At 39.1% G+C, this 24,701-nt stretch overlaps 1 protein-coding gene across 7 annotated transcripts in view; it reads right to left on the reverse strand.

Annotated features, from left to right (window-relative positions):
- Positions 1–232: 232 nt before the first annotated feature.
- LOC129435407 (uncharacterized) overlaps positions 233–24,701 on the reverse strand; it is a 58,108-nt gene continuing 33,639 nt past the window's right edge. For 6 of the 7 annotated variants that reach the window (XM_073871667.1, XM_073871666.1, XM_073871661.1 and 3 more), the window contains 2 exons: positions 3,347–3,934; positions 1,822–3,255 (listed from right to left, as the gene is read on the reverse strand). In XM_073871667.1, the coding sequence (XP_073727768.1) occupies positions 3,238–3,255; positions 3,347–3,934 (606 nt within the window). In that variant the 3' untranslated portion in view covers positions 1,822–3,237. Of the gene's footprint in view, positions 357–1,821; positions 3,256–3,346; positions 3,935–24,701 lie in introns of those variants that run through there. The other variant, XM_073871662.1, reaches the window with a different exon arrangement.

Consider the following 24,701-nt stretch of genomic DNA (forward strand, 5'->3'; position numbering starts at 1 on the left):
CTTCCGCTTTTTCACAAACAACTGAGCTTGCACCTGGTAGTGGTATCGATTATCTCTGTTAAGTGCATATGTACCATCTGCGTTCTCAATGCAGAAATGTTTCTTGTCAGTGGCACTGTGGCACGGTGTCTTTGGCACAGTGTGGGCACTTGATTTCCAAAATTCCGTCGCCACAGCAGGAGCAGGACATTGCATCTGGAGATGCTCCAAGGTAGGGACGAGAAGCATCAATTCCAAGGTAGGGACGAGAAGCATCAATGTGGAGACCAGCATCACGAACACTTAGGTCCTGATGCTGTTGTGCAGCGTAAGCCACATACGTCTCTCTGGGTTTTTGTTCATGTTCACATCCCCATCTGAAAATTAGAAAAAATTATGTTAAGTCATCGTAGCTCTATGAGTGCCCTTTTTATTGTTCTCCCCTTTGCCTAAGAACTACAAGTACTATATATGTCAGTACCCAAAATTGACCTAATCTTAATGCACATAATATTCTATCACAGAGTAGTTTAAAAATGTGTAAATGAAATTACTAGTGCTTCCCAATAAATTAAAATATCCTTGAAAAGTTCATTTATTTCAGGAATTCAACTTAAAATCTGAAAGTACTATATTATATAGACCAGTGTTTCTCAAACTTTTTCAGCCCAAGGACCACATTATATTCCAATTTTTTTCTGAGGACCACCTAACAGAATCTCACTCTAACACTCCCCCAAAAAACAAAAAAAATAGGAAGGATAAGCTAAGTTTAAGTTTAATATGCAACTGTTTCAAGTCAAAAACTAATTTTTTTAAAACAAATGCAATGCTATGTTCAGAAATTATTATATGAATTTTATTTCATTTGAAAAAGTAAATGTGAAATGAGTTGCAGCTTAATATGAACAACAAAAACTGCACATGTGAAAAAAAATGCAATTAAACATACTAAAACTGAGGTGGTGGGTATATAAAGTCTATGGTTGTAACTATGGTAACAATAACATACTGGAAAAAAATGTTCCCCTTAATGTCCAAAATCACTGAAATTACAGGGATTTTACACATAAACAAAAACTAGTACATTACAAAACTAATAGATCTTTGGATCTGTGGATTTTAGCTGCCTTCAGTTGACGCTTGGTCTTTTATTTTGACTCCTCTTTGGTTTAGCCAACCGATCCATTTTTATGTTATTAAAACAGAAAGGCAAGAACTGATATCACAGTTTCGCAAGTGAATTAAAAATCTACTTAAATAAGTGACAATTGTATAAACCAGGGTATCTCAAAGTTTACATTCAAAGGTCCAAATCTGAATTCTCATCATTTACATAGGTCCGGAAAAACTTTATGTAAATCATTTGTTTATATAACAAATCAACACAAATAGTTTGGGAAAAACATAAGTGTATTTTGCATTTAAACTAAAAATAATTTTTGAAACAAACACAAGAAATAATGCTTACTATGCTTCTCAATGTCTCAATGAATTACGGTGAAATGACGCTACATCCATAAGCCAGGGGGCGCTCTCGGGCAGAAACTTAATATGTGCTGCAGACGAAGAACCAGACACACGCAGCTCCAGGAAATGTCTTAAGGATATATTTTTATTGCTGTTCTTCAAACCTTTTCAGGTATTTTCATGATAATAAAAAATATGTATAGTGATTATGTTTGACGAGTGTTGCTTTTTCAAATGCATGTTTTAAACGACTCAAACCAACAGTGATTTCAGATTGATATGGACTTACTGATCAAAAGCCGTAGTGCATGAAGTAGCTGTGCATAATATCTGGGTGTGATGTCTACAGCGTCACACAGGAAATTTTTAAATAACTCGTTTTATTTTCGGACCAGGAATACTCTTAAATCTAAAAAGAAAAAAACGAAACGAATGGTTTACAAGTTTAATATGCATTTGTAAAGTAGCAAATGCACACATTTAGCAATCACATAGAAATGAATGCACTTGTAATATGAAGTGGACGCGGGTCCGGATCAAGTTCCGTCGGGTCCGGACCGCAGTCCGGACTTTGAGAACCCCTGGTATATAAACACTTGCCTAGTTTAGGTCATCTTTTGGCGGACCACTGGGGGGGTTTGGCGGGCCACCAGTGGTCCGCGGACCACACTTTGAGAATTACTGATATAGACTCATTGAATCCAAAGTGAAATATTTCAAGCATTTATTTGTTATCATTGTAATAATAATTTAATTACAGCTTGTGAAAAACCACAAAATCAAAATCAGTAATCCCATGGTCATTAAACCAGGTTCTCACCAGTCAGCATCTTCATAAGCTTGTCTGCTGAAGGAAGCGTGAAGAGCTCTAAATGTCCTGAGTGAACATCTAGGAGCACTACATGCTTCCTTCAGCAGACAAGCTTTATGAAGATGCTGACTTCATTTTCCAGCAGGACTTGCACCTGCCCACACTGCCAAAATGGCCTAACCAAAACCCGGTTCAATGACCATGAGATTACTGTGTCATCATTACTGTGTAATTTCATGTAATATTCAAATTTTTTGAGATTTTGATTTTGTGGTTTTTCACAAGCTGTAAGTCATAATCAAATTATAATTACAATAATAATAAAAAAAACGTTTGAAATATCTCACTTTGCATGCAATGAGTCTATATAATATATTACTTTAGCATTTGAGTTGAATTCCTGGAATAAATTAACTTTTCAATGATTATCTAATTTATTGGGAAGCACTAGTATAACAGGAACCATTTAAAATGATCATTAGGAATAAATAGGCAAATGACCTACACCATACACCTAGGATTAAAAATAGGCACTCAAAGGGATTGAGGGATATGCTCTGTCATCGTGTTGATAATTTGTAATACTGACTGTAGTACATATTAAAATATTGTAATGATAAATGTATTTCTTTGTCTTGTGTTTGTTTCTGTGATGTTTTTTTAAGCAGGGGCCCTCTACATTACAACACAACATGTATTGCATACAATTCCATAGTTGAAACATAACAGTTCAAAGCACATCTAATTTATTTACTTACAATATGGCGAAATTAAAAATAGTAACTATGTTTTTTGTGTCATTGTCAAACATGTCGAACTGTCGAAAACCTGCATAGGTCAGGGTAATAGATCTGCCTAATTAGGGATTTTGAAGGATTTGTAGGGTCTGTCCTTGCAGCTGACTTGAACCTAGATGCTGTCACCCTACCAGCTCTCATGTCAAACCATAGCCTTGACTTTCCCTGTTGTCGTGTCTCTTACTCAACTTTTACTGCCTACAACATTGTAAATTATAGAAGATGAAATTAATGACATGACACCTTCAAGTCCATTTTAGTCATATGAAATTAAGAGTGATGTCTATACCTGCTCTGGTGTAACTTCCATATTGTTGAATACTGCATCACATTTTGCCTCAAGGTCCGAGGCAGACAGCTTCCGGTTCTGAGCACAATAAAACTCAGTCAGGGGCTGTGGTAGACTCAGAGACGCAAGCTTTGGTTCAAACTGTGTACAGTAACGCGGCAATATGCGAAGAATGCCACTCTTCTCTGAAGGGTTTGGAGTTGCATTATCCAGAGCCTTGTAGAATTGTTCTATAGCTGCAGCAGACACACCCACTTTTTTCACAGATGAATAACCTGATTGGCTTTGGTGGTTTACACCACAACGCTTTTTGGCAGGATTTGAGAAATCAATTCCCGATCCCTCTTCATACAAAGCCTTGCCTGCCTTCAAAGGAGGAAGTCCCCACTGTCTGGGCCCATCAGTGCAGCTTTTGTCTTCCAGATGTTTAACAGCAGAGTCTATGGCATACAGCAAAGCTGTAACGTGAGAGCACACCTCTCCCAGACCCACTTTACAGGTACAGTGGCCGCACAAGACTGTCCCATCCTTCTTTAAAGATACCCATTGTTGGAGTTGGGTTTCAGACAGAGACTGGCTATGATGCACCTACCATTACAGAAAAGTGGCATAAATACATTATTTTTACATGAATGTTATTGTTTAATGCTGCAGTGACACCACAAATGCAACTTGTAAATACATCTTAGATACTGTTGCTGTTTAACTGGTAGAATCTTAACATGGGCTACTGCGAATATAATCACAGAAGATGTCTATAATATTGTACAATTATATGTGGTTACTTCTGATCGATAATTAATGACTGCACTCCCCAGAGCTGGGATGTGTCCAGACATCCATTAAATAGGCACGGCCTTTATTCAGTATTAAATACATATTTAAATATTAAAGTGTAGATGTTATAAGTAAGGGGGAAAAATTCATGGTAACGGTAGCCCATGTTATAATTTGCAGCGGTCTGTTATAAATAAATAACAAACCGCATTCTACATTAGAATTCAACCAAGCCATGTAATAATACAATAATACGAGCGTAGCATCGGGTACCTGTAACCCAACCTGCTACAAAGAACTGGTAAGCATCCAGACTTTTAAAAGCCTTAAGATCAGTACCAGTGTATGGGGATATCCCATTTACCACATAGTGGACTCGGCGATTTAATGAGGTCTGTGTAAATTGAAGGAGGAAGAAGGTAAGGGTCGGTATCCAGTCCCGCTATCTCTAACTTCTCTAAATAGCGCTTTTTGTGAGGACCTACCAAATGCCCTACCTTGACCGATAACGGCACAACAACTTCCTTAATATAAGAAGCCATGTATTTTAGTGTAATATATATTTAAACTGTTTAAAATAGGGATGTCCCGATCCGATCACGTGATCGGAAATCGGCCCCGATCACGTGGTTTCAGACTCGATCGGAATCGGACGTTACCTCCCGATCAGGACTCGGATACATATGCAGGGTTTAAAATCCCTTAAGGTCTCGCTCTGCTCCGCGCCAGTGTACGCGCTGCGCTGGTGCATGTGAACTGATGAGAAGAGAATAGGCTTGTTCGACAAGTGCGCCACAAGAACCGGCAGCCGGATGACGTCAAAGTTCCGCGAGAGCGATTTAAAAGCAAACTTCTCCATATGATTTCGCGGATCACTCTCGCGGTAGTTTGATGTCACCCGGCTGTCGATTGTTGCGGAGCCGCATAAAGTCGAACAAGCCTATTGACATGCTTTCATTCATAGGCTTCACACTCGTGCGTGCAAGGAACCCACGACAAAACCGGGTTTTTACCGCTCATTTAAACGACGCGTTGATCGTTTTTGTCATCATGTGCTCAGACGCAGCTCCGCGTCTCAGAACCTCAAGAAAGCGCATTCGCGCAGGATACTGTAGAGATGAGAGATAGAGAGAGAGGTAAGAATGGTGCCCACGTCGAGAAAACTTAATAGATGTCTAGAGACAAAGTATTAAAGTATGTATAGCCATGTCACTCATCTCATTACAATATGTTAACTAGATAACTGGATACAACTGATTGTATATTTTAATAAAATAATGTATTTTGATTATACAGATTAATTACGACCTAACTATAGTGATTTTATAACTAACTGCTGATCAGCTTAGGGAATCTCTATGGCTATTTTATAAGACATATTGCTGAATCAGTATGTTGTTTTTCTTGTTAATTGGGTCTTTTTGGGAAGTCTATCTTATGCCTAGAATTAGTCAAGGAGGTTAAGTCTTATAACTTCCTTCTAAGTTTGATCAATTGTGCATAATGACATGTGCAAGAAATGCATATAGGGTGTCAGTCTCATAGATTTGCATAATTTAAAGTTCAGGTTTTAAAGTTTGGGTCAACATGTGGCACAGCTTTAAAACTGAAACTTATAAAATCCTATCAGAGGTCCAAAATGTCATTGAAACACACCAGTGGCTTTGCTGTCATCAAGATTAAACATGTTACCCCTCAAACCCTCCCTACCAACAGAGCCTCCCCACAAAACAAATCCCAATTTAACCCTGTACATATACTATATATATTCTCATAATTTTTTAACACATATGTAGTTATGCGCTGGCACAGAGTTAGACTCTTTTGACTCCACACAGAAACAGCAATGCGTGCGGCATGACATAAGGAACATCCTGTTTCTGTTTTCTCGCTCTTATTTATTCTTTTTTTATGTATTATAGAAGTATCGGATCGGGACTCTGTATCGGCAGATACTCAAAATCAAATGACTCGGACTCGAGGGCAAAAAAACCTGATCGGGACATCCCTAGTTTAAAACTAATCAAAAATCCCGCTCGTCTATTACTAATCAACCTAGTGCGTCAGTGATTTTGTCGTCCAGCATGGCGTCGTCAAGTGGTCGAGGTCACGTGTTTGCAAAGGGTCTATTGGAGTTGAGCTTAAGAAAGTTATGTGCCATCCAGTCACTAACATCGCTAATGCAGTCTGCTTAGAAAACGTGTGTTTCCCTGGGATGTGAGGACATGTAAAGCTGGGTATCATCCGCATAGCAGTGAAAACTTATGTTATGTTTCCTGATAATGTCTCCTAGGGGTAACATATATAACGAGAACAGGATAGGACCTAAAACTGATCCCTGCGGTACACCGTATTTAACCAGGGAGTGATATGACTCTTCCTCGATTACAGACTAATGGCTCGGTTCTGACATCAGATGCTAATGTAAACATTACAAATACTGGATCGAGCGCGCATAGTGTTCCGACATCAGATGCTAATATAAACATTACAAATACTGTATCAAGCGCGCATAGTGTTTATCATAATACACATGGCTCGGTTCCGACATCAGAGTCAAGTCGGCGGTCTAACTGGGTGACTGTCAGGCGGCATAGTCATATACGGCGTCCATCTAAGACCCATAACGTTACGGTACTTTCTAACAGATTCGATCCCCTAAGGAATACACTAGCTGAAACACCTGTTAAAAGTGCCCTGGTCATGGAGATTCTATACTCAGGAACACTAACATTGTGGCACCAAACACCATAGTCGACTGTATACCGGGAGCCAGAACGTCTGACATTAGATCCAAACTTAAAGTGCTGGCTAATGCTAAACGGAAGTTTTCTAAGATTGTTATTCACACCGGAACAAATGACACCAGACTCTCACAGTCGGAAATCACCAAAGATACTATTAAGGAGATGTGTGAAATTGCAAAAACAATGTCAGACAATGTAATATGCTCTGGTCCCCTCCCCGCCTACCGGGGAGATGAAACACATAGTAGATTAGTAGACAATGGCTGGATGTCAAAGTGGTGCCCTCAGCATAATGTAGGGTTTATAGACAATTGAAAGCTTTTCTGGGGTAGACCATTCCTCCTAACCCGAGATGGCCTTCATCCGACATCAGAAGGAAGTGCTATACTCACCAGAAATCTGATTAATAGTCTTAATTCTGATATAGTATGACTATCCAGGGCCCAGGTCAGGAAACAGACGGATCAGCTTTACTGTCCGTCTGTTAGCTGGCATGATATGTCAAGATCACATATATCCCAGCACTTCGAGTCGATCTTACCAGAATATCAACACATTTCAACTGTATCTGTTCCCCGAACAAGCAAATACAGAGCACCGCTTGCCACATCACGTACAAATTTGATCAACATAAAATTAGAAAACAATACATTACAAGATGAACCTTGAATGTTAAAATTCGGCCTTCTTAACATTAGATCGCTTACCAATAAAGAACCTATTGTTAATGAAATAATTAATGACCAAAACTTAGATGCACTCTGTTTAACAGAAACCTGGCTTAAAGCAGATGACTACACTAGTTTAAACGAATCCACCCCACAAGACTATTATTATAAACACGAACCTCGGTTAAAGGGGAGAGGGGGTGGTGTAGCTACAATATACAATAAAATTTTTAAAGTAAACCAAAAATCTGAAGTAAAATTTAAATCATTTGAACTAATGTTGTTAAATATGGAAATAACCGATCGTAACCACAAACAGCTCTCTTTTGCCTTAGCTACAATCTATAGACCTCCGGGCCACCATGCAGATTTCCTTAAAGAAATAGCAGATTTCCTGTCTGAGCTTGTAGTCACTGTAGATAAAGCTCTTATCGTTGGTGATTTTAATATTCATGTGGATAACCCAAAAGATGCACTAGGACGTGCGTTTATGGATGTTCTAAATTCTCTCAATATTAGACAAAACGTGACAGGGCCAACGCATACTCGTAAGCACACATTAGACTTAATTCTGTCACTCGGGCTCAATATTAATGACATCAAAATATCACCTCAGAGTGATGCAGTTTCTGACCATTACCTTGTGTCATACACTGTACTTCTAGATAGGATCACTCAATCCACAACATGCTACAGATTAGCCAGAACAATAATTTCCACCACTAAAGATAGCTTTATTAGCACTCTTCCAGACCTGTCCCAAATTAAACATGTAGCAGATAACTGTGACGATCTAGATATTGTAATAGAAAACCTAAACAATGTCTGTTCTAACGCATTGGATGCCGTTGCACCCATTCGAAAAAAGAGAATCAAAGAAAAACCGCCAGCTCCATGGTATGATCATCACACCGCAGCACTCAAAAAGGCAACTAGGAAAATGGAAAGAAATTATAGAAGCACAAAGTTAGAGGTATGGCGTGCAGCATGGAAAGATAGTGTTAAACAATACAGACAGGCTATTAAAACCGCCAGATCTACCCATCTTAGCAAGCTTATAAATGAGAATCATAATAACCCTCGTTTCCTCTTTAGCACCGTTGCAAAACTGACTAGAAAAAAAGAACAAACAGAAACCAATAGTAAACTCCACCACAATAGTAACGACTTCATGAACTTCTTCTCTAACAAAATTACGGCTATAAGGGAAAACATCGTAGCTACATAGGCAGCCACCACTCTACCCGTTAGTTCACTTAACACTAGACTACCATACGAACATCTTGATTCATTTAAACCTACTACAATAGAAGAGCTCTGTAAACTAGTAACGTCATCCAAATCATCGTCCTGTATATTAGACCCCGTTCCCACAAAACTGCTTAAAGAGGTATTCCCTGTAGTGTCAACCCCGGTTCTAAATATCTTTAACTCATCGCTAGAAATAGGATACGTTCCAACAGCTTTCAAACTAGCAGTTATTAAACCGCTGATTAAAAAACCACAGCTTGATCAGGGAGAGCTTAATAACTTTAGACCAATCTCAAATCTCCCTTTTCTTTCGAAAATATTAGAAAAGGTAGTGGCAAGCCAGTTACGCACATTCTTGACAAATAATAGTACATATGAAAAGTTCCAATCAGGATTCAGGCCCCACCATAGCACAGAGACAGCGCTGCTTAGAGTTTCAAATGACCTCCTATTAACATCCGATCGTGGTGAAATCTCAATTCTTATATTATTAGACCTTAGTGCAGCCTTTGACACAATAGATCACACAATCTTACTCAATAGACTAGAAAACTATGTTGGTATCAGTGGTCAGGCGCTAGCCTGGTTTAGGTCGTATCTAACCAATCGCTGAAACATAACATAAGTTTTCACTGCTATGCGGATGATAACCAGCTTTACATCTCCTCACATCCCAGCGAAACACACACGTTTTCTAAGCTAACAGAGTGCCTTAGCGATGTTAGTGACTGGATGGCACATAACTTTCTTAAGCTGAACTCCAATAAGACAGAGATACTTATTATTGAACCGAATCGCTACAAACATAATATGTCAGATTACAAGTTGCACATAGATGGCTGCACTGTGGTGCCATCTTCCACGGTTAGGAACTTAGGTGTGATGTTCGACAACAACTTATCCTTCGATAGTCATATCGCCAACGTCTGCCGCACAGCATTCTTCCATCTTAGAAATATCTCGAAAATATGCCATATACTGTCTACATCTGACGCAGAGAAGCTTATCCATGCTTTTATGACCTCTAGAATAGACTATTGTAACTCGCTACTCGGGGGATGCCATGCAAATCAAGTAAACAAGCTTCAGCTAGTTCAAAAGGCTTCCGCAAGGGTACTTACTCGATCTAAAAAGTATGACCACATAAGCCCAATTCTGGCATCTTTACACTGGCTACCAGTTAAATATCGCATACAATTTAAAATATCACTAATCACCTACAAAGCTTTAAATGGCCTAGCACCCTCATATCTTAGAGAATTACTATCAGAATACAATCCATCATGCACACTACGGTCGCAAAATTCTGGTCTCTTGATTATCCCTAGACTATCAAAAGTGTCTAAAAGTGGAAGGTCATTTTCCTACTTAGCCCCTAAGCTCTGGAATGATTTACCAACCGATGTCCGAGAATCAGACACAGTCGATAATTTTAAATATAGACTTAAAACTTTTATCTTCAACAAAGCATTCGCATAATTTGTCAAGTAAAAGTACTTAAATCGAAATAGTTATCTGTACGGAACAAAGCACTCGCGGTCATAACACAGACCAACCAAATAAATAAATAAAAACCTTATCTTAACCTATAGTCGGATTGCGATTTTGGAACTTTCGTGTTCTTGTGAATAGTATGCCATACAAACCCGTTTGCCACTGAACCTGCATTAACGACGACAGTGGGGCCTCCAGCCTTAGTCAAACGGGTTGGCACGTATGGTTGGGTTGTGATTTTAGCGCTTTCTGTGTCTTGTGAATAGTATGCCATACAAACCCGTTTGCCACTGAACCTGCATTAACGACGACAGTGGGGCCTCCAGCCTTAGTCAAACGGGTTGGCACGTATGGTTGGGTTGTGATTTTGGCCCTTTATTTGTATTGCGAATAGTATGCCATACAGACCCGTTTGCCACTGAACCTGCATTAACGACGACAGTGGGGCTTCTGGCCTTAGTCAAACGGGTTGGCATGTTTGGTTGGGTTGTGATTTTGGCCCTTTCTTTGTATTGCGAATAGTATGCCATACAGACCCGTTTGCCACTGAACCTGCATTAACAACGACAGTGGGGCTTCCGGCCTTAGTCAAACGGGTTGGCATGTATGGTCGGGTTGCGATTTTGGCGCTTTCTTGTGTCTTGTGAATAGTATGCCATACAGACCCGTTTGCCACTGAACCTGCATTAACAACGACAGTGGGGCCTCCAGCCTTAGTCAAACGGGTTGACACGTATGATCAGGTTGCGATGTTGGTGTTTTCTCGTGATCTTGTAAATAGTATGCAATATAGACCCGTTTGCCACTGAACCTGCATTAACGACGACAGTGGGGTTACAGGCCTTAGTCAAACGGGTCGACAGGTTTCATTTTCTCTTAAAAATCGGAAGGTGACCCTTAGTTACCATATATACCGTCGCAGTGGGCCCCCAATTTGCAAAATCCTCAACTGTGGATAGTATAGTTATGCCGCAATAGTTAGTCTGTCTGAAACTAAGCTGATTAAACCACATCACTGTGTGACACTTGCATTACATGTGAACGGCCCCTACGCTAATATGATTTTGTTTTTCTCTCCCTGTCTCGTCCCTGGGTCCCATTGACCCTGAGGACAATGGGACAAACAGACCCAGTTCCGGTAGATGTGAAAGTCGGCACACCTCTAATCTACTGGTCGTCCTTCAAAGTGATGCCCAGCTGATGCCTGACCAACGACCACTGGCAGGACCTGCTTAATATACGCTTAATCTCCTTATCCGTTTATATGTGTGTATATACATGTATATCTCCCAAGGGTTTTTCCCTCCTAGGACTTTTTATTTTTATTTCCTCGGCTAAACAACCCGGGGTTTTTGTTTTTTTTCTCCTAGGGGTTTTTTTACCCCGGGGAGGTAGCCTGCTTGGGCTTAACTTAGCTTCTTCTCCTAGACGTTACATTAGTAATACGCTCGCTCATAATGTCGCGTCATAGCCGCAGCAAATTTGACTGCTTATGCTATTGTGTATTATGTTGTGCTATCTGTCGTTTTTCTGTGCTTTTACTGCTTCTATTAATGTAAAGCTGCTTTGAAACAATTGAGTATTGTGAAAAGCGCTATATAAATAAAATTGAATTGAATTGAAGATACGACCTAAACCAGGCTAGTGCCTGACCACTGATACCAACATAGTTTTCTAGTCTATTGAGTAGGATTGTGTGATCTATTGTGTCAAAGGCTGCACTAAGGTCTAGTAATATAAGAATTGAGATTTCACCACAATCGGATATTAATAGTAGGTCATTTGTAACTCTAAGCAACGCTGTCTCTGTGCTATGGTGTAGAGCTGTAATTGGGCCTTAAAAGTTAGGCCCGAAATGTCCAGAGCCCGACAGAATGCAGCCCTGAACCCGAACGTACATTTAGCTTGACAGCTTTTTAAAAGCCCGAACCCGTTTACAGCCCGACATTATTCAAATGTGCGCACACACACAGCTTTTGTCAAGAATGAGAATTTTACACTGGTTTTAACATTATTTATTCATGACTAATAATCTACATGCCACTTGGAAGTTGAAACAAAGAAATAAAATAAGTCATCTGTAACATTGTAACATCTCATTCTAAATAGGCTTATGCAATACACTATAAATATGCCAATAAAATTATTATTTCTTAACGAATTAAATTAACATAATACATTCTGAATTAAGATGGGTATTTGGCAATAACGAAATAAAGAGAAAGGCTCCGCGGGATTTGCGTCGGCACTTCTCTCCATTACTGCCAACATTAGTCTATATCCTCTGTCTAAATTATGTATTTAAGACTCGATTCATATTTAGTTATACATTGAAAAACCTACTCACCAAGATTAGGCTACATGTTTTTGATGAGGAAAATCATTAAATCCAATCCACTGTAAATGAATTCAGCGCGATCCTGCGCTACTGATTGAACTTGACCGCTCATTTACCTCACAAAGCCGGAGCGCAAGCCCGAGCCCGCCCCGAGCCCGTGTAAAATATTAGAAATCTTCAGCTCTACTATGGTGGGGCCTGAATCCTAATTGGAACTTTTCATATGTACTATTATTTGTCAAGAATGTGCGTAACTGGCTTGCCACTACCTTTTCTAATATTTTCGAAAGAAAAGGGAGATTTGAGATTCTATAAAGTTATTAAGATCTCCCTGGTCAAGGTTTGGTTTTTTAATCAGCAATTTAATAACTGCTAGTTTGAAAGCTGTTGGAACGTATCCTATTTCTAGCGATGAGTTAAAGATATTTATAACCGGGGTTGACACTACAGGGAATACCTCTTTAAATAGTTTTGTGGGAACGGGGTCTAATATACAGGACGATGATTTGGATGATGTGACTAGTTTAGAGAGCTCATCTATTGTAGTAGGTTTAAATGAATCAAGATGTTCGTATGGTAATCTAGTGTTAAGTGAACTAATGGGTAGAGTGGTGGCTGCCTGGGTAGCTACGATGTTTTCCCTAATAACCAAAATTTTGTTAGAAAAGAAGTTCACGAAGTCGTTACTATTGTGTTGAAGTTTACTATTGGTTTCTGTTTGTTCTTTGTTTCTAGTCAGTTTCGCAACTGTGCTAAAGAGGAAACGAGGGTTATTATGATTCTCATTTATAAGCTTGCTAAGATAGGTAGATCTGGCGGTTTTAATAGCCTGTCTGTAGTGTTTAACACTCTCTTTCCATGCTGCACGCCATACCTCTAACTTTGTGCTTCTATAATTTCTTTCCATTTTTCTAGCTGCCTTTTTAAGTCATACCATGGAGCTGGCGGTTTTTCTTTGATTCTCTTTTTTCGAATGGGAGCAATGACATCCAATGTGTTAGAAAAGACATTGTTTAGGTTTTCTAATACAATACCTAGATTGTCACAGTTATCTGCTACATGTTTCATTTGGGACAGGTCTGGAAGAGTGCTAATAAAGCTATCTTTAGTGGTGGAAATTATTGTTCTGGCTAGTCGGTAGCATGTTGTGGATTGAGTGATCCTATCTAGAAGTACAGTGTATGACACAAGGTAATGGTCAGAAACTGCATCACTCTGAGGTGATATTTTGATGTCATTAATATTGAGTCCGAGTGACAGAATTAAGTCTAATGTGTGCTTATGAGTATGTGTTGGCCCTGTCACGTTTTGTCTAATATTGAGCGAATTTAGAACATCCATAAACACACGTCCTAATGCATCTTTTGGGTTATCCACATGAATATTAAAATCACCAACGATAAGAGCTTTATCTACAGTGACTACAAGCTCAGACAGGAAATTTGCTATTTCTTTAAGGAAATCTGCATGGTGGCCTGGAGGTCTATAGATTGTAGCTAAGGCAAAAGAAAGCTGTTTGTGGTTACGATCAGTTATTTCCATATTTAACAACATTAGTTCAAATGATTTAAATTTTAGTTCAGATTTTTGGTTTACTTTAAAAATTGTATCTCCCCTCTCCCCTTTAATCGAGGTTCGTGTTTATAATAATAGTCTTGTGGGGTGGATTCGTTTAAACTAATGTAGTCGTCTGCTTTAAGCCAGGTTTCTGTTAAACAGAGTGCATCTAAGTTTTGGTCTGTAACTATTTCATTGACAATAGGTTCTTTATTGGTAAGCGATCTAATGTTAAGAAGGCCGAATTTTAACATTCGAGGTTCATCTGTTAATGTATTGTTTTCTAATTTTATATTAATCAGATTTGTACCAGATGTAGCAAGCGGTGCTCTGTATTTATTTGTTCGGGGAACAGATACAGTTGAAATGTGTTGATATTCTGGTAAGATTGACTGGAAGTGCTGGGATATAAGTGATCTTGACATATCACGGCAGCTAACAGATGGACGGTTAAGCCGATCCATCTGTTTCCTGACCTGTACCCTGGATAGTAAGTAAGACTATTGCTCAGATTTATAGAGAGAATCGCCCTTCTTTCCTGAGATGGATGGAGGCCATCTCTCTTTAGCAGGTCAGGTCTCCCCGGAAATGCTTCCAATTGTCTACGTTATGCTGAGGGCACCATTTTGACATCCAATCGTGAAGAGACAATAATCTACTGTAGGTTTCATCCCCCCGGTAGGCGGGGAGGGGAACAGAGCATATTACATTTTCTGACATTGTTTTAGCAATTTCACATATCTCTTTAATATTATCTTTGGTGATCTCCGACTGACAGAGTTTGGTGTCATTCGTGCCGGCGTGAATAACAATTTGAGAAAACTTACGCTTAGCATTAGACAGCACTTTAAGTTTTGATCTAAGGTCTGAAGACCTGGCTCCCGGTATACAATAGACTATGGTGGCTGGTGCCTCAATGTTCGCGTTCCTAAGTATCGAATCTCCAATAACCAAGGCACTTTTAACAGACGTCTCAGTCGGTGTATTGCTTAGAATATTGAATCTCTTAGAAATTACCAGGGGGGTCTTGGGTGGGCACCGGACACGACTGTGTCGCCTGACAGTCACCCAGTTAGTTGGCCCCCTTGACTCATATGCCGGAACCGAGTTGTGTTTATTACGTTTAACACTAGACGCACCCGAAACAGTGTTTGTAGCATTAGCGGTATTAGCGTTTGTAGCATTAACCGTATTAGCTTTTGTAGCATTAACGGTATTAGCGTTTGTAGCATTAGCGGTATCGCTGTCATCAACTAGCGTTTGGATGCGCGCTTCTAGTTCTGCAATCTTCTCTGTCAGCCTTACTACTTCAATACACTTAGCACAAGTAAACCCCTCTGTGCTGATGGAAGAAGCTAAACTGTACATGTGGCAAGTAACGCAGGTTACAATAACAAGCGGAGTCTTACCGCTTTCATGTTGGGTGATGGCGTCTTCGGTCACCTGGACGCGGTCCGTGAAGCTACATCGCGAGGGAAGCTCGCCTGCGGACGTCTGTAGCCAGGGTGATGTGAGGCACGCTGAATCTGCGAAGGCCGGGCAGCAGCTCCTCCACGGCTTCCAGATCACTTTCATTCTGGGCGTTGGTGTCTCCGTTCCCTCGAGCGCGGTCCGTGAAGCTGCACCGCATAGAGTGTTCGCTTTTTGCACGCCTCCGTCGCTTGTGGAAGTCTGGACCCTGGGTAAACTGGGCGCTGTACGTCGCGTAGGATCTGTGATAACCGGGTATCAACTGCTCCACAGCTTCCCGCTCAGGTGAGGACAGGTCTGAATAGCATACATCGGATGAGTCCGCCATTAGATCGGCAAATGGTAACTGATTAGTGATGTCCAGTTCGTGAACGAATCGTTCTTTTGAACTGGTTCTTTTCAGTGAACGACTTGAATCAGTACACCTTGACTGAATCGTTTAAAAAGTATGTGTCTCGAGACAGCAATGATCCACAAGTTACTCACTTTCAGATGTGCTCGACAGTCATTTCGATTCTAATTAAGAGAGAGTAATCTATATCTTAACTCGTAGAAGTTCTCCCCAACAGTAGGCAACCCTACGTGAAGACCATGATATGGTGCAACGATAGAGGCATGGAGGCTAGATGTGGGCAATATGCTATATACGAGAAGGCTGCGAAGGCTGGTTACTGGGCAACGATTTGCAATGTAATAAGTCGGTTGTGGTATCCATAACACACGGTAACCATATGCAAAGTAACAAGGAGGCCGTGATACAGAGCAACGATAAGTTACATGGCGAAAAACGAGCGGGAGCCCATGATAAGGGCAATGATATGCTGATAAGCGAGAAGGCCATGATACAAGTCAACAATATGCAGTATAGCATTACGATTATGTGAATGCTGGATACAGGGCAATGATATGCCACGCAGCAAGGAGGTCACAGGAGCCATACAATGATCAACAATATACCATATAGTGAGAAAGGCGGCGAATTCCATGTCGGAGGCTGTGATGGAAAGCACAATATTCCGATAAAGCACCCTGTGCCACAGATTACTTTAGCGAGAAATGAGACATGGTTAAGTAACCTACACCACCAGCAGTATTTGCTTGATCATACCTTGATCATTATGCAGCTTAAAGCTATAGAAAACTGATGAAATTTTGGATTTCAAGTGTATGCACTTTTCGAAGTATTTATGTAGTAAAATATGGGATTTTGGCCATGCTTTGAATTGCAAGGATAATAATGGCAGAAAAATTACCTAGGAAAACAGAATCATAACAATTTACATGAAACTGATTAAGAGAATTTATGGTTATTGAATTTTAAGCTAATTATAGACTAGAAAGAGTGGTAAAAAGGGAAGTAAATTAATCTAAGCTGTATAAACTTAGGTGAACGGACTATACGCAATTGAATGATTAGTGTCTTGACTGAAGTGTTATCAAAATCCTGAAACTAGAAGGTGCGAGATCAGGTTATGTCAATAGACCATACTATCAATGATAGCCGACGTCATCAATTGCCCTTCTCACGCAGAGATTATGATACAAAAATTTTAGAGAACATATTTTAGACGATGCTGTGAGTCAGACTTTACCAAAAGTCTTTGACAACATGCGATTGACTTGTTTATCCATTAAAGTTTAACTTAATTATGCTGGACATTTTTACATAATATTCTTACATAACCTGCAGTTGCAACACCAATGTGCATAGCATGATTTGCCTCAAGAGAAACAAGCGTTTCAATACATGAGTAATGCTTTGACTTCGTTGCACCTGAACTTGTAATGCATGTAGCCTGGACTTCTCGCACTAGGGTGGTTAAAATCCACGCTGGGTTTAAAATCAATGACAGAGTTCATTCTCTGCTACACAGTAGTATTCAGAACGCCAAGGCATCAGTGATGCGCAACTTTTAAGAGGTTTGCAGACAAAAGTGTTACCAGCTGCCTTAGCTGGTCGGTCTGGTGACTTGTATTGAAATATTAAATAAGAGGAAATAAATTGTCACATTCCCAGTACTATCGTGTCAGCAATCTCACAGGCTGCGATATGATGATCTCTCTGAATATCAGCCAACACTAGATTAGAAAAATCATTTTAATGATGTGTAACTTAACTCTCACACCAAATTAAAATGACGGTGCATTTAATGCCACAATTCTTATGAAATGCAATAAATTGTTTTAAGCTGTGTAAGTGACACAGTGTTTTGAACGGTCGTCGGATGAAGGCAAGGCAAGGCAAGGCAAGACAATTTTATTTATATAGCACATTTCGGCAGTGGTGCGATTCAAGGTGCTTTACAAGGTGCAAACATAAAATATAAAGGCAACATTTAAAAGAAAGAAAATTTACAAAACCAAATCAATACAGATCTAATACAAAATACAAGAATAAAATTTACAATACAGTACAATGATTAAATAGATTAAAAATAAGCAGCATTAAAAAGATAAGCCTTCAACCTTGATTTAAAAGAATTGAGAGTAGTAGCGAGCTTACAATTATCAGGAAGTTTATTCCAGATATGTGGCGCATAAAAACTAAACGCTGCCTCCCCCTTCTTTGTTCTGATTCTGGGGACAGTAAGCAGACCTGTCCCAGAAGATCTGAGAGGTCTAAAAGGTTCGTAGTTTACCAACAGGTCCGAAATATAACTAGGCCCTAAGCCATTTAATGATATGTAAACCAGCAGGAGTATTTTAAAATCAATTCTTTGCATCACAGGAAGCCAGTGTAACGATCTTAAAACTGGAGTAATGTGATCCACTCTCCTGGTCCCTGTGAGGACTCTAGCAGCAGCATTTTGCACCAGCTGCAACTGTCTGACAGATTTTTTTTCGTGAGGCCTGTTAGAACACTATTACAGTAGTCTAATCTACTAAAAATAAAAGCATGAACAAGTTTTTCCAAGTCCTGTTGGTGCATAAAACTTTTAAACCTTGCTATGTTTTTAAGGTGGTAATAGGCAGTTTATCACGGCTCTAATATGATTATTAAAATTCAGATCTGGATCCATAACTACACCAAGATTTCTGGCTTTATCGGTCGTTTTTAGCATTGTAGTTTTTTGTAAATGGGTGCTGACTATTAGGCGTTCTTCTTTTGATCCAAAAACAATCACCTCAGTTTTATCCTCATTTAATTTTAAAAAGTTTTGACACATCCAATAATTAATTTCTTCAATGCACCTGACCAGTTCCTGTATTGGCCTATAATCGCCATGAGACACAGTTAAATAGATTTGCGTGTCTCCGCATAACTGTTATAGCTAATGTTGTTGCTTTCCATAATTTTAGCTAGAGGAAGCATGTAAATATTGAACAGCAGAGGTCCCAGGATGGAGCCTTGGGGAACTACACACGTCATATTCAAATGCTCAGACGTAAAACTACCTAAAGACACATAGTAGGTTCTATTTTTTAAGTACGATTCAAACCACTTTAAAACTGAACCAGAAAGCCATATCCAGTTTTCCAATCATTTTAAAAGTATATCGTGGTCGACCGTATCAAAAGCGGCACTGAGATCTAACAATACTAGTACTGTAGTTTTGCCATTGTCTGTGTTTAGGTGGGTGTCGTTAAAGACCTTAACAAGAGCCGTCTCAGTGCTGTGGTGTGGTCGGAAACCTGACTGGAAGTCATCAAAAATATTGTTTTGAGATAAAAAAGAGTTTAGTTGTTTAAAAACCACCTTTTCAATTATTTTACTTAAAAATAAAAGGTTTTAAATGGGTCTGTAGTTATCCATTATTGACTTATCTAAATTGTTATTTTTTAAAAGTGGCCTGATTACTGCAGTTTTTAGATCCTGTGGAAAAATCCCTGCTTGAATAGATGTATTTACAATCTGCAAAAGGTCTAAGATCAAACAATTTGAGACATCTTTTAAAAGAGCTGCCGGCAAGATATCAAGGCAGCAGGAGGAAGTATTAAGATGTTTTATAATATCCTCCAGGTTATTTTTATTAACTATTTCAAATTCTGTCATATGGAAATTGATTTTACCATAATGATTCAGTAGGGCATACTCTACAGATGGTAAAGAGGCATTAACTGGTTGTCTAGCTGAACTGATTTTCTTAATTTTTTCACTGAAGAATGTGGCAAAGTCATTACAGGCCTTGTTAGATAGTAATTCAGGTGCTATTTCTACGGGGGGGTTTGTTAGTCTATCGACAGTAGTGAAGAGCCCGTGCATTGTTAAAATTTTTAGCAATAACGCCAGAAAAGAAAGAGCGTCTTGCATTCCTAAGTACCAAATTATAAATGCGAAGTCTCTCTTTATAGGCACTATAATGTGCTTGGAGATTTGTTTTCCGCCATTTGCGTTCAGCTATTCGACACTCTCGTTCTCCGGAACTTACAAGTGGGTCATTTCTCCATGGAGATCTTTTTATACTGGAGACAACTAATGGGTGCATTTTGTCAATAACAGTTGTGACTTTAGAATTGAAATTGTTCACAAGTTCATTGATCGAGGACACAGAAACGGTTTGAGTGGAGGAAACAAGTTCAGGGAATAATTCACTTGTGCTATCAGTGATATATCGTTTCCTTATTGTCTTGGTTTGAACAGTGTTACAGACAGAAATAGCAGCGTTAAAGAAAACACAGAAATGATCAGATGCAACATCTGTCACTTCAACTTTAGAAGTGTATAAACCTCTGGATGCAATCAGATCAAGGGTGTGACCTTTAATGTGAGTGGGATCCGTCACATGCTGAATCAGCCCAAAGTTATCAAAAACATAATATAGTTCTTTGGTCTCTCTATCCTCAAGTTTGTCAACATGAATGTTAAAATCACCGGTGACAATCACACAGTCAAAATCAATCCAAATCACAGACAGCAATTCAGAGAGGTTATCATAGAAATCTGCACAGTATCTAGGTGGCCTGTAGATATTTAAAAGTATGACTCGAGGGGAAGACTTTAGCAAAAGAGCTACATATTCAAATGAAGAAAAATTTCCATATGATAATTTTGTACATTGAAATTTATTTATTTTATTTATTTAAGTTTATTTGTATAGGGACAGATACAATAAACATAGACAAACTGGAGATACAGTCCTCAAATGCATGTACCATAGTGCTTGTAGCTGAAGCTAATTTGCAGCACTTGTCCCTAGAAGGGCTTTTTTAACTATAGTAATATTAACAATAAAATGGCAATCAAGAATAATTTAAAAAGGAAAAAAGAAAAAAAAAACTATTTAGCTAACCATGATTACAAGTTTGTTGCTGGATTAGCCATGTTCTGGTTGCTTTTTTAAAAATGTTAAACTGGCCACAGATTTTAAACAATCAGGTAATGAATTCCAAAATTTTACGCCCTTCACTGAGAGGGCCATCTGAGCAAAGGATGTTCTACAAAAAGCGATTTTGCAATTTCCACTAGAAGCCGCTCTAGTGGCCCTACCACACCCCTGCAATCTCTCAATCAGTGCACATAAAGACTTAGGGGCAAGACCATTTAAACATTTAAAAATAGACTTTACATAATGAAAAAAAATACAAGCTTAAAATCTTATATCTGCTTAAAATCTGACAATGGTGATATTTAATTTGCTTTCTATCTAAAATTTTCAAGGCTCTATTATAGAGTCGTTCAATCCGGTTATTTGTTAAATAACTCGTCTGGGACCAAACTGTCGATCCATATGACATATGTGATAATATCATAGAATTTAAAAACAGAAATGCATGATCATAAGTTAAACAATTTCTTATTAATTTAAAACTAATAAGATTAGTCTTTATAGTTTTACAAAGCTTTTTCACATGACTTTTAAAATTTAATTGAGAATCCAGAATTATACCCAGATATTTTTCTTCTGAAACTTGGTCAATACGCTCACCTTTAATTTTAATATTTAATATTTCTGACTCTGATAATTTTTTAATTGAAAAGCATATAGACTTTGTTTTTTTAGTATTTATGGTTAGATAAGAGGCATCAAGCCAGGCTGACACATTTTCTAAATTTCTTGTTAGTTTTTCACTTATCTCCAGACAATTTTTACCAGATGAGTAAATGACTGTATCGTCAGCATACATCTGAAGATTCACATCAGGGCAAACTTCTGGAAGATCATTAATATAAATACTAAAAAGAATAGGACCTAAAATGGTTCCTTGAGGAATTCCCATTTCAATTTGTTTAGAGGATGACCTAATATTATTAAAAACTACACTTTGTTCACGATTTTTCAATTTCCAGCAGTCGGGGAACTGTCCAGATTTTATAGAGACATTAATAAGATGGGTAAGAGGTTTAACTAGAGAATTTGCATATTTTTTTTAAAAAAAAACAGTATCAAGCTTATATACAGTCTTGTTCAAAATAATAGCAGTACAATGTGACTAACCAGAATAATCAAGGTTTTTAGTATATTTTTTATTGCTACGTGGCAAACAAGTTACCAGTAGGTTCAGTAGATTCTCAGAAAACAAACAAGACCCAGCATTCATGATATGCACGCTCTTAAGGCTGTGCAATTGGGCAATTAGTTGAATTAGTTGAAAGGGGTGTGTTCAAAAAAACAGCAGTGTGGCATTCAATCACTGAGGTCATCAATTTTGTGAAGAAACAGGTGTGAATCAGGTGGCCCCTATTTAAGGATGAAGCCAACACTTGTTGAACATGCATTTGAAAGCTGAGGAAAATGGGTCGTTCAAGACATTGTTCAGAAGAACAGCGTACTTTCATTAAAAAGTTGATTGGAGAGGGGAAAACCTATAAAGAGGTGCAAAAAATGATAGGCTGTTCAGCTAAAATGATCTCCAATGCCTTAAAATGGAGAGCAAAACCAGAGAGACGTGGAAGAAAACGGAAGACAACCATCAAAATGGATAGAAGAATAACCAGAATGGCAAAGGCTCAGCCAATGATCACCTCCAGGATGATCAAAGACAGTCTGGAGTTACCTGTAAGTACTGTGACAGTTAGAAGACGTCTGTGTGAAGCTAATCTATTTTCAAGAATCCCCCGCAAAGTCCCTCTGTTAAAAAAAGGCATGTGCAGAAGAGGTTACAATTTGCCAAAGAACACATCAACTGGCCTAAAGAGAAATGGAGGAACATTTTGTGGACTGATGAGAGTAAAATTGTTCTTTTTGGGTCCAAGGGCCACAGGCAGTTTGTGAGACAACCCCCAAACTCTGAATTCAAGCCGCAGTACACAGTGAAGACTGTGAAGCATGGAGGTGCAAGCATCATGATATGGGCATGTTTCTCCTACTATGTTGTTGGGCCTATTTATCACATACCAGAGATCATGGATCAGTTTGCATATGTTAAAATACTTGAAGAGGTCATGTTGCCCTATGCTGAAGAGGACATGCCCTTGAAATGGTTGTTTCAACAAGACAATGACCCAAAACACACTAGTAAATGGGCAAAGTCTTGGTTCCAAACCAACAAAATGAATGTTATGGAGTGGCCAGCCCAATCTCCAGACCTTAATCCAATTGAGAACTTGTGGGGTGATATCAAAAATGCTGTTTCTGAAGCAAAACCAAGAAATGTGAATGAATTGTGTAATGTTGTTAAAGAATCATAGAGTGGAATAACAGCTGAGAGGTGCCACAAGTTGGTTGACTCCATGCCACACAGATGTCAAGCAGTTTTAAAAAACTGTGGTCATACAACTAAATATTAGTTTAGTGATTCACAGGATTGCTAAATCCCAGAAAAAAAAATGTTTGTACAAAATAGTTTTGAGTTTGTACAGTCAAAGGTAGACACTGCTATTTTTTTGAACACACCCCTTTCGGCTAGTTGCCCAATTGCGCAGCCTTGGGAGCGTGCGTGTCATGAATGCTGGGTCTTGTTTGTTTTCTGAGAATCTACTGAACCTACTGGTAACTTGTTTGCCACGTAGCAATAAAAAAGATACTAAAAACCTTGATTATTCTGGTTAGTCACATTGTACTGCTATTATTTTGAACAAGACTGTATATATATATATATATATCTTTAGAATGTGTAGCATTTAATTCATCAATAATTCTCATGGTTACCGCTAGGGATGGGCACGAGTACTTGATTGCTCGAGTACTCGAACGTAGCATCGATGATCGATCGTGAAAACGATGATCATGTGGGTTTATTTATTTATGTATTATGGATATGGCGGCATTTGGCTAGCTGGTTAGCATTACAAGCGCATCTGATAGTGAAAACTTGGTCTGGAGATGCGTGTCGAGCTACGCAGACCGGCGTATGACATCAGTTACGTTACCATGCGTGATTCAAAAACAAACGGCGCGGAGGCAACCCGCCGATCCCGTGAAGCAACCCACCGATCCCGTGAAGCAACCCACCGATGCGCGCAATGCACGGCAGCCCGCCGATTCCGTGAAGCCGGCCACACCTCACCTCACATCACTGAGGCACTATGGTTTAAAAGAATGCCGTGATTTTCGGAAATACAGTCAGTCAGATGCAAAATGTACAGCGCCGTCAAAAGTTCAATGGGTTATCAATCATCAAATATCAACTGTCACGGTGTGTAAACACCGAATAATAAAAACAAAAGGAGAACTCAAACGCAGACTCAATGTGCAAAAATAAACAATGATGTATTTAATATAAAACAGAAACACCCACGTGGGGGTAAAACAGATGATGATACAAATGACTGTGGTAAGACACAAACTAAACAGGAACAAAACAGGAACTGGAAAACAGAGCACGCGGAATACACTGAAACTCTGAACATTCAACATTCAACAACGCACGCGCACAACACAGAGGACGCGAGGGCATAATAAAGACAGCACATCAATGGGGAACAGGTGAACATAATTAATCACGTAAGACACGAGTACATAAGGGGGTAGGGTAAAAGTGACAAGACACTGGGAACACGTGTCACACATACATAATGTGAAAACACACGTGTTCCCACGTAAACACAATGCTGCCATGGCCTTGCCCTCAGAAATCAGACCTGAATCAAACCCCAAGGTCTGGCAAGCCCATGACAGCCACAAGACACTGGGAACACGTGGAAGCCACACATACCATATGACTCCACATGT

The sequence above is a fragment of the Misgurnus anguillicaudatus genome, chromosome 9, assembly GCF_027580225.2.
Source record: "Misgurnus anguillicaudatus chromosome 9, ASM2758022v2, whole genome shotgun sequence".
In the NCBI taxonomy this organism is placed as follows: Eukaryota; Metazoa; Chordata; class Actinopteri; order Cypriniformes; family Cobitidae; genus Misgurnus; species Misgurnus anguillicaudatus.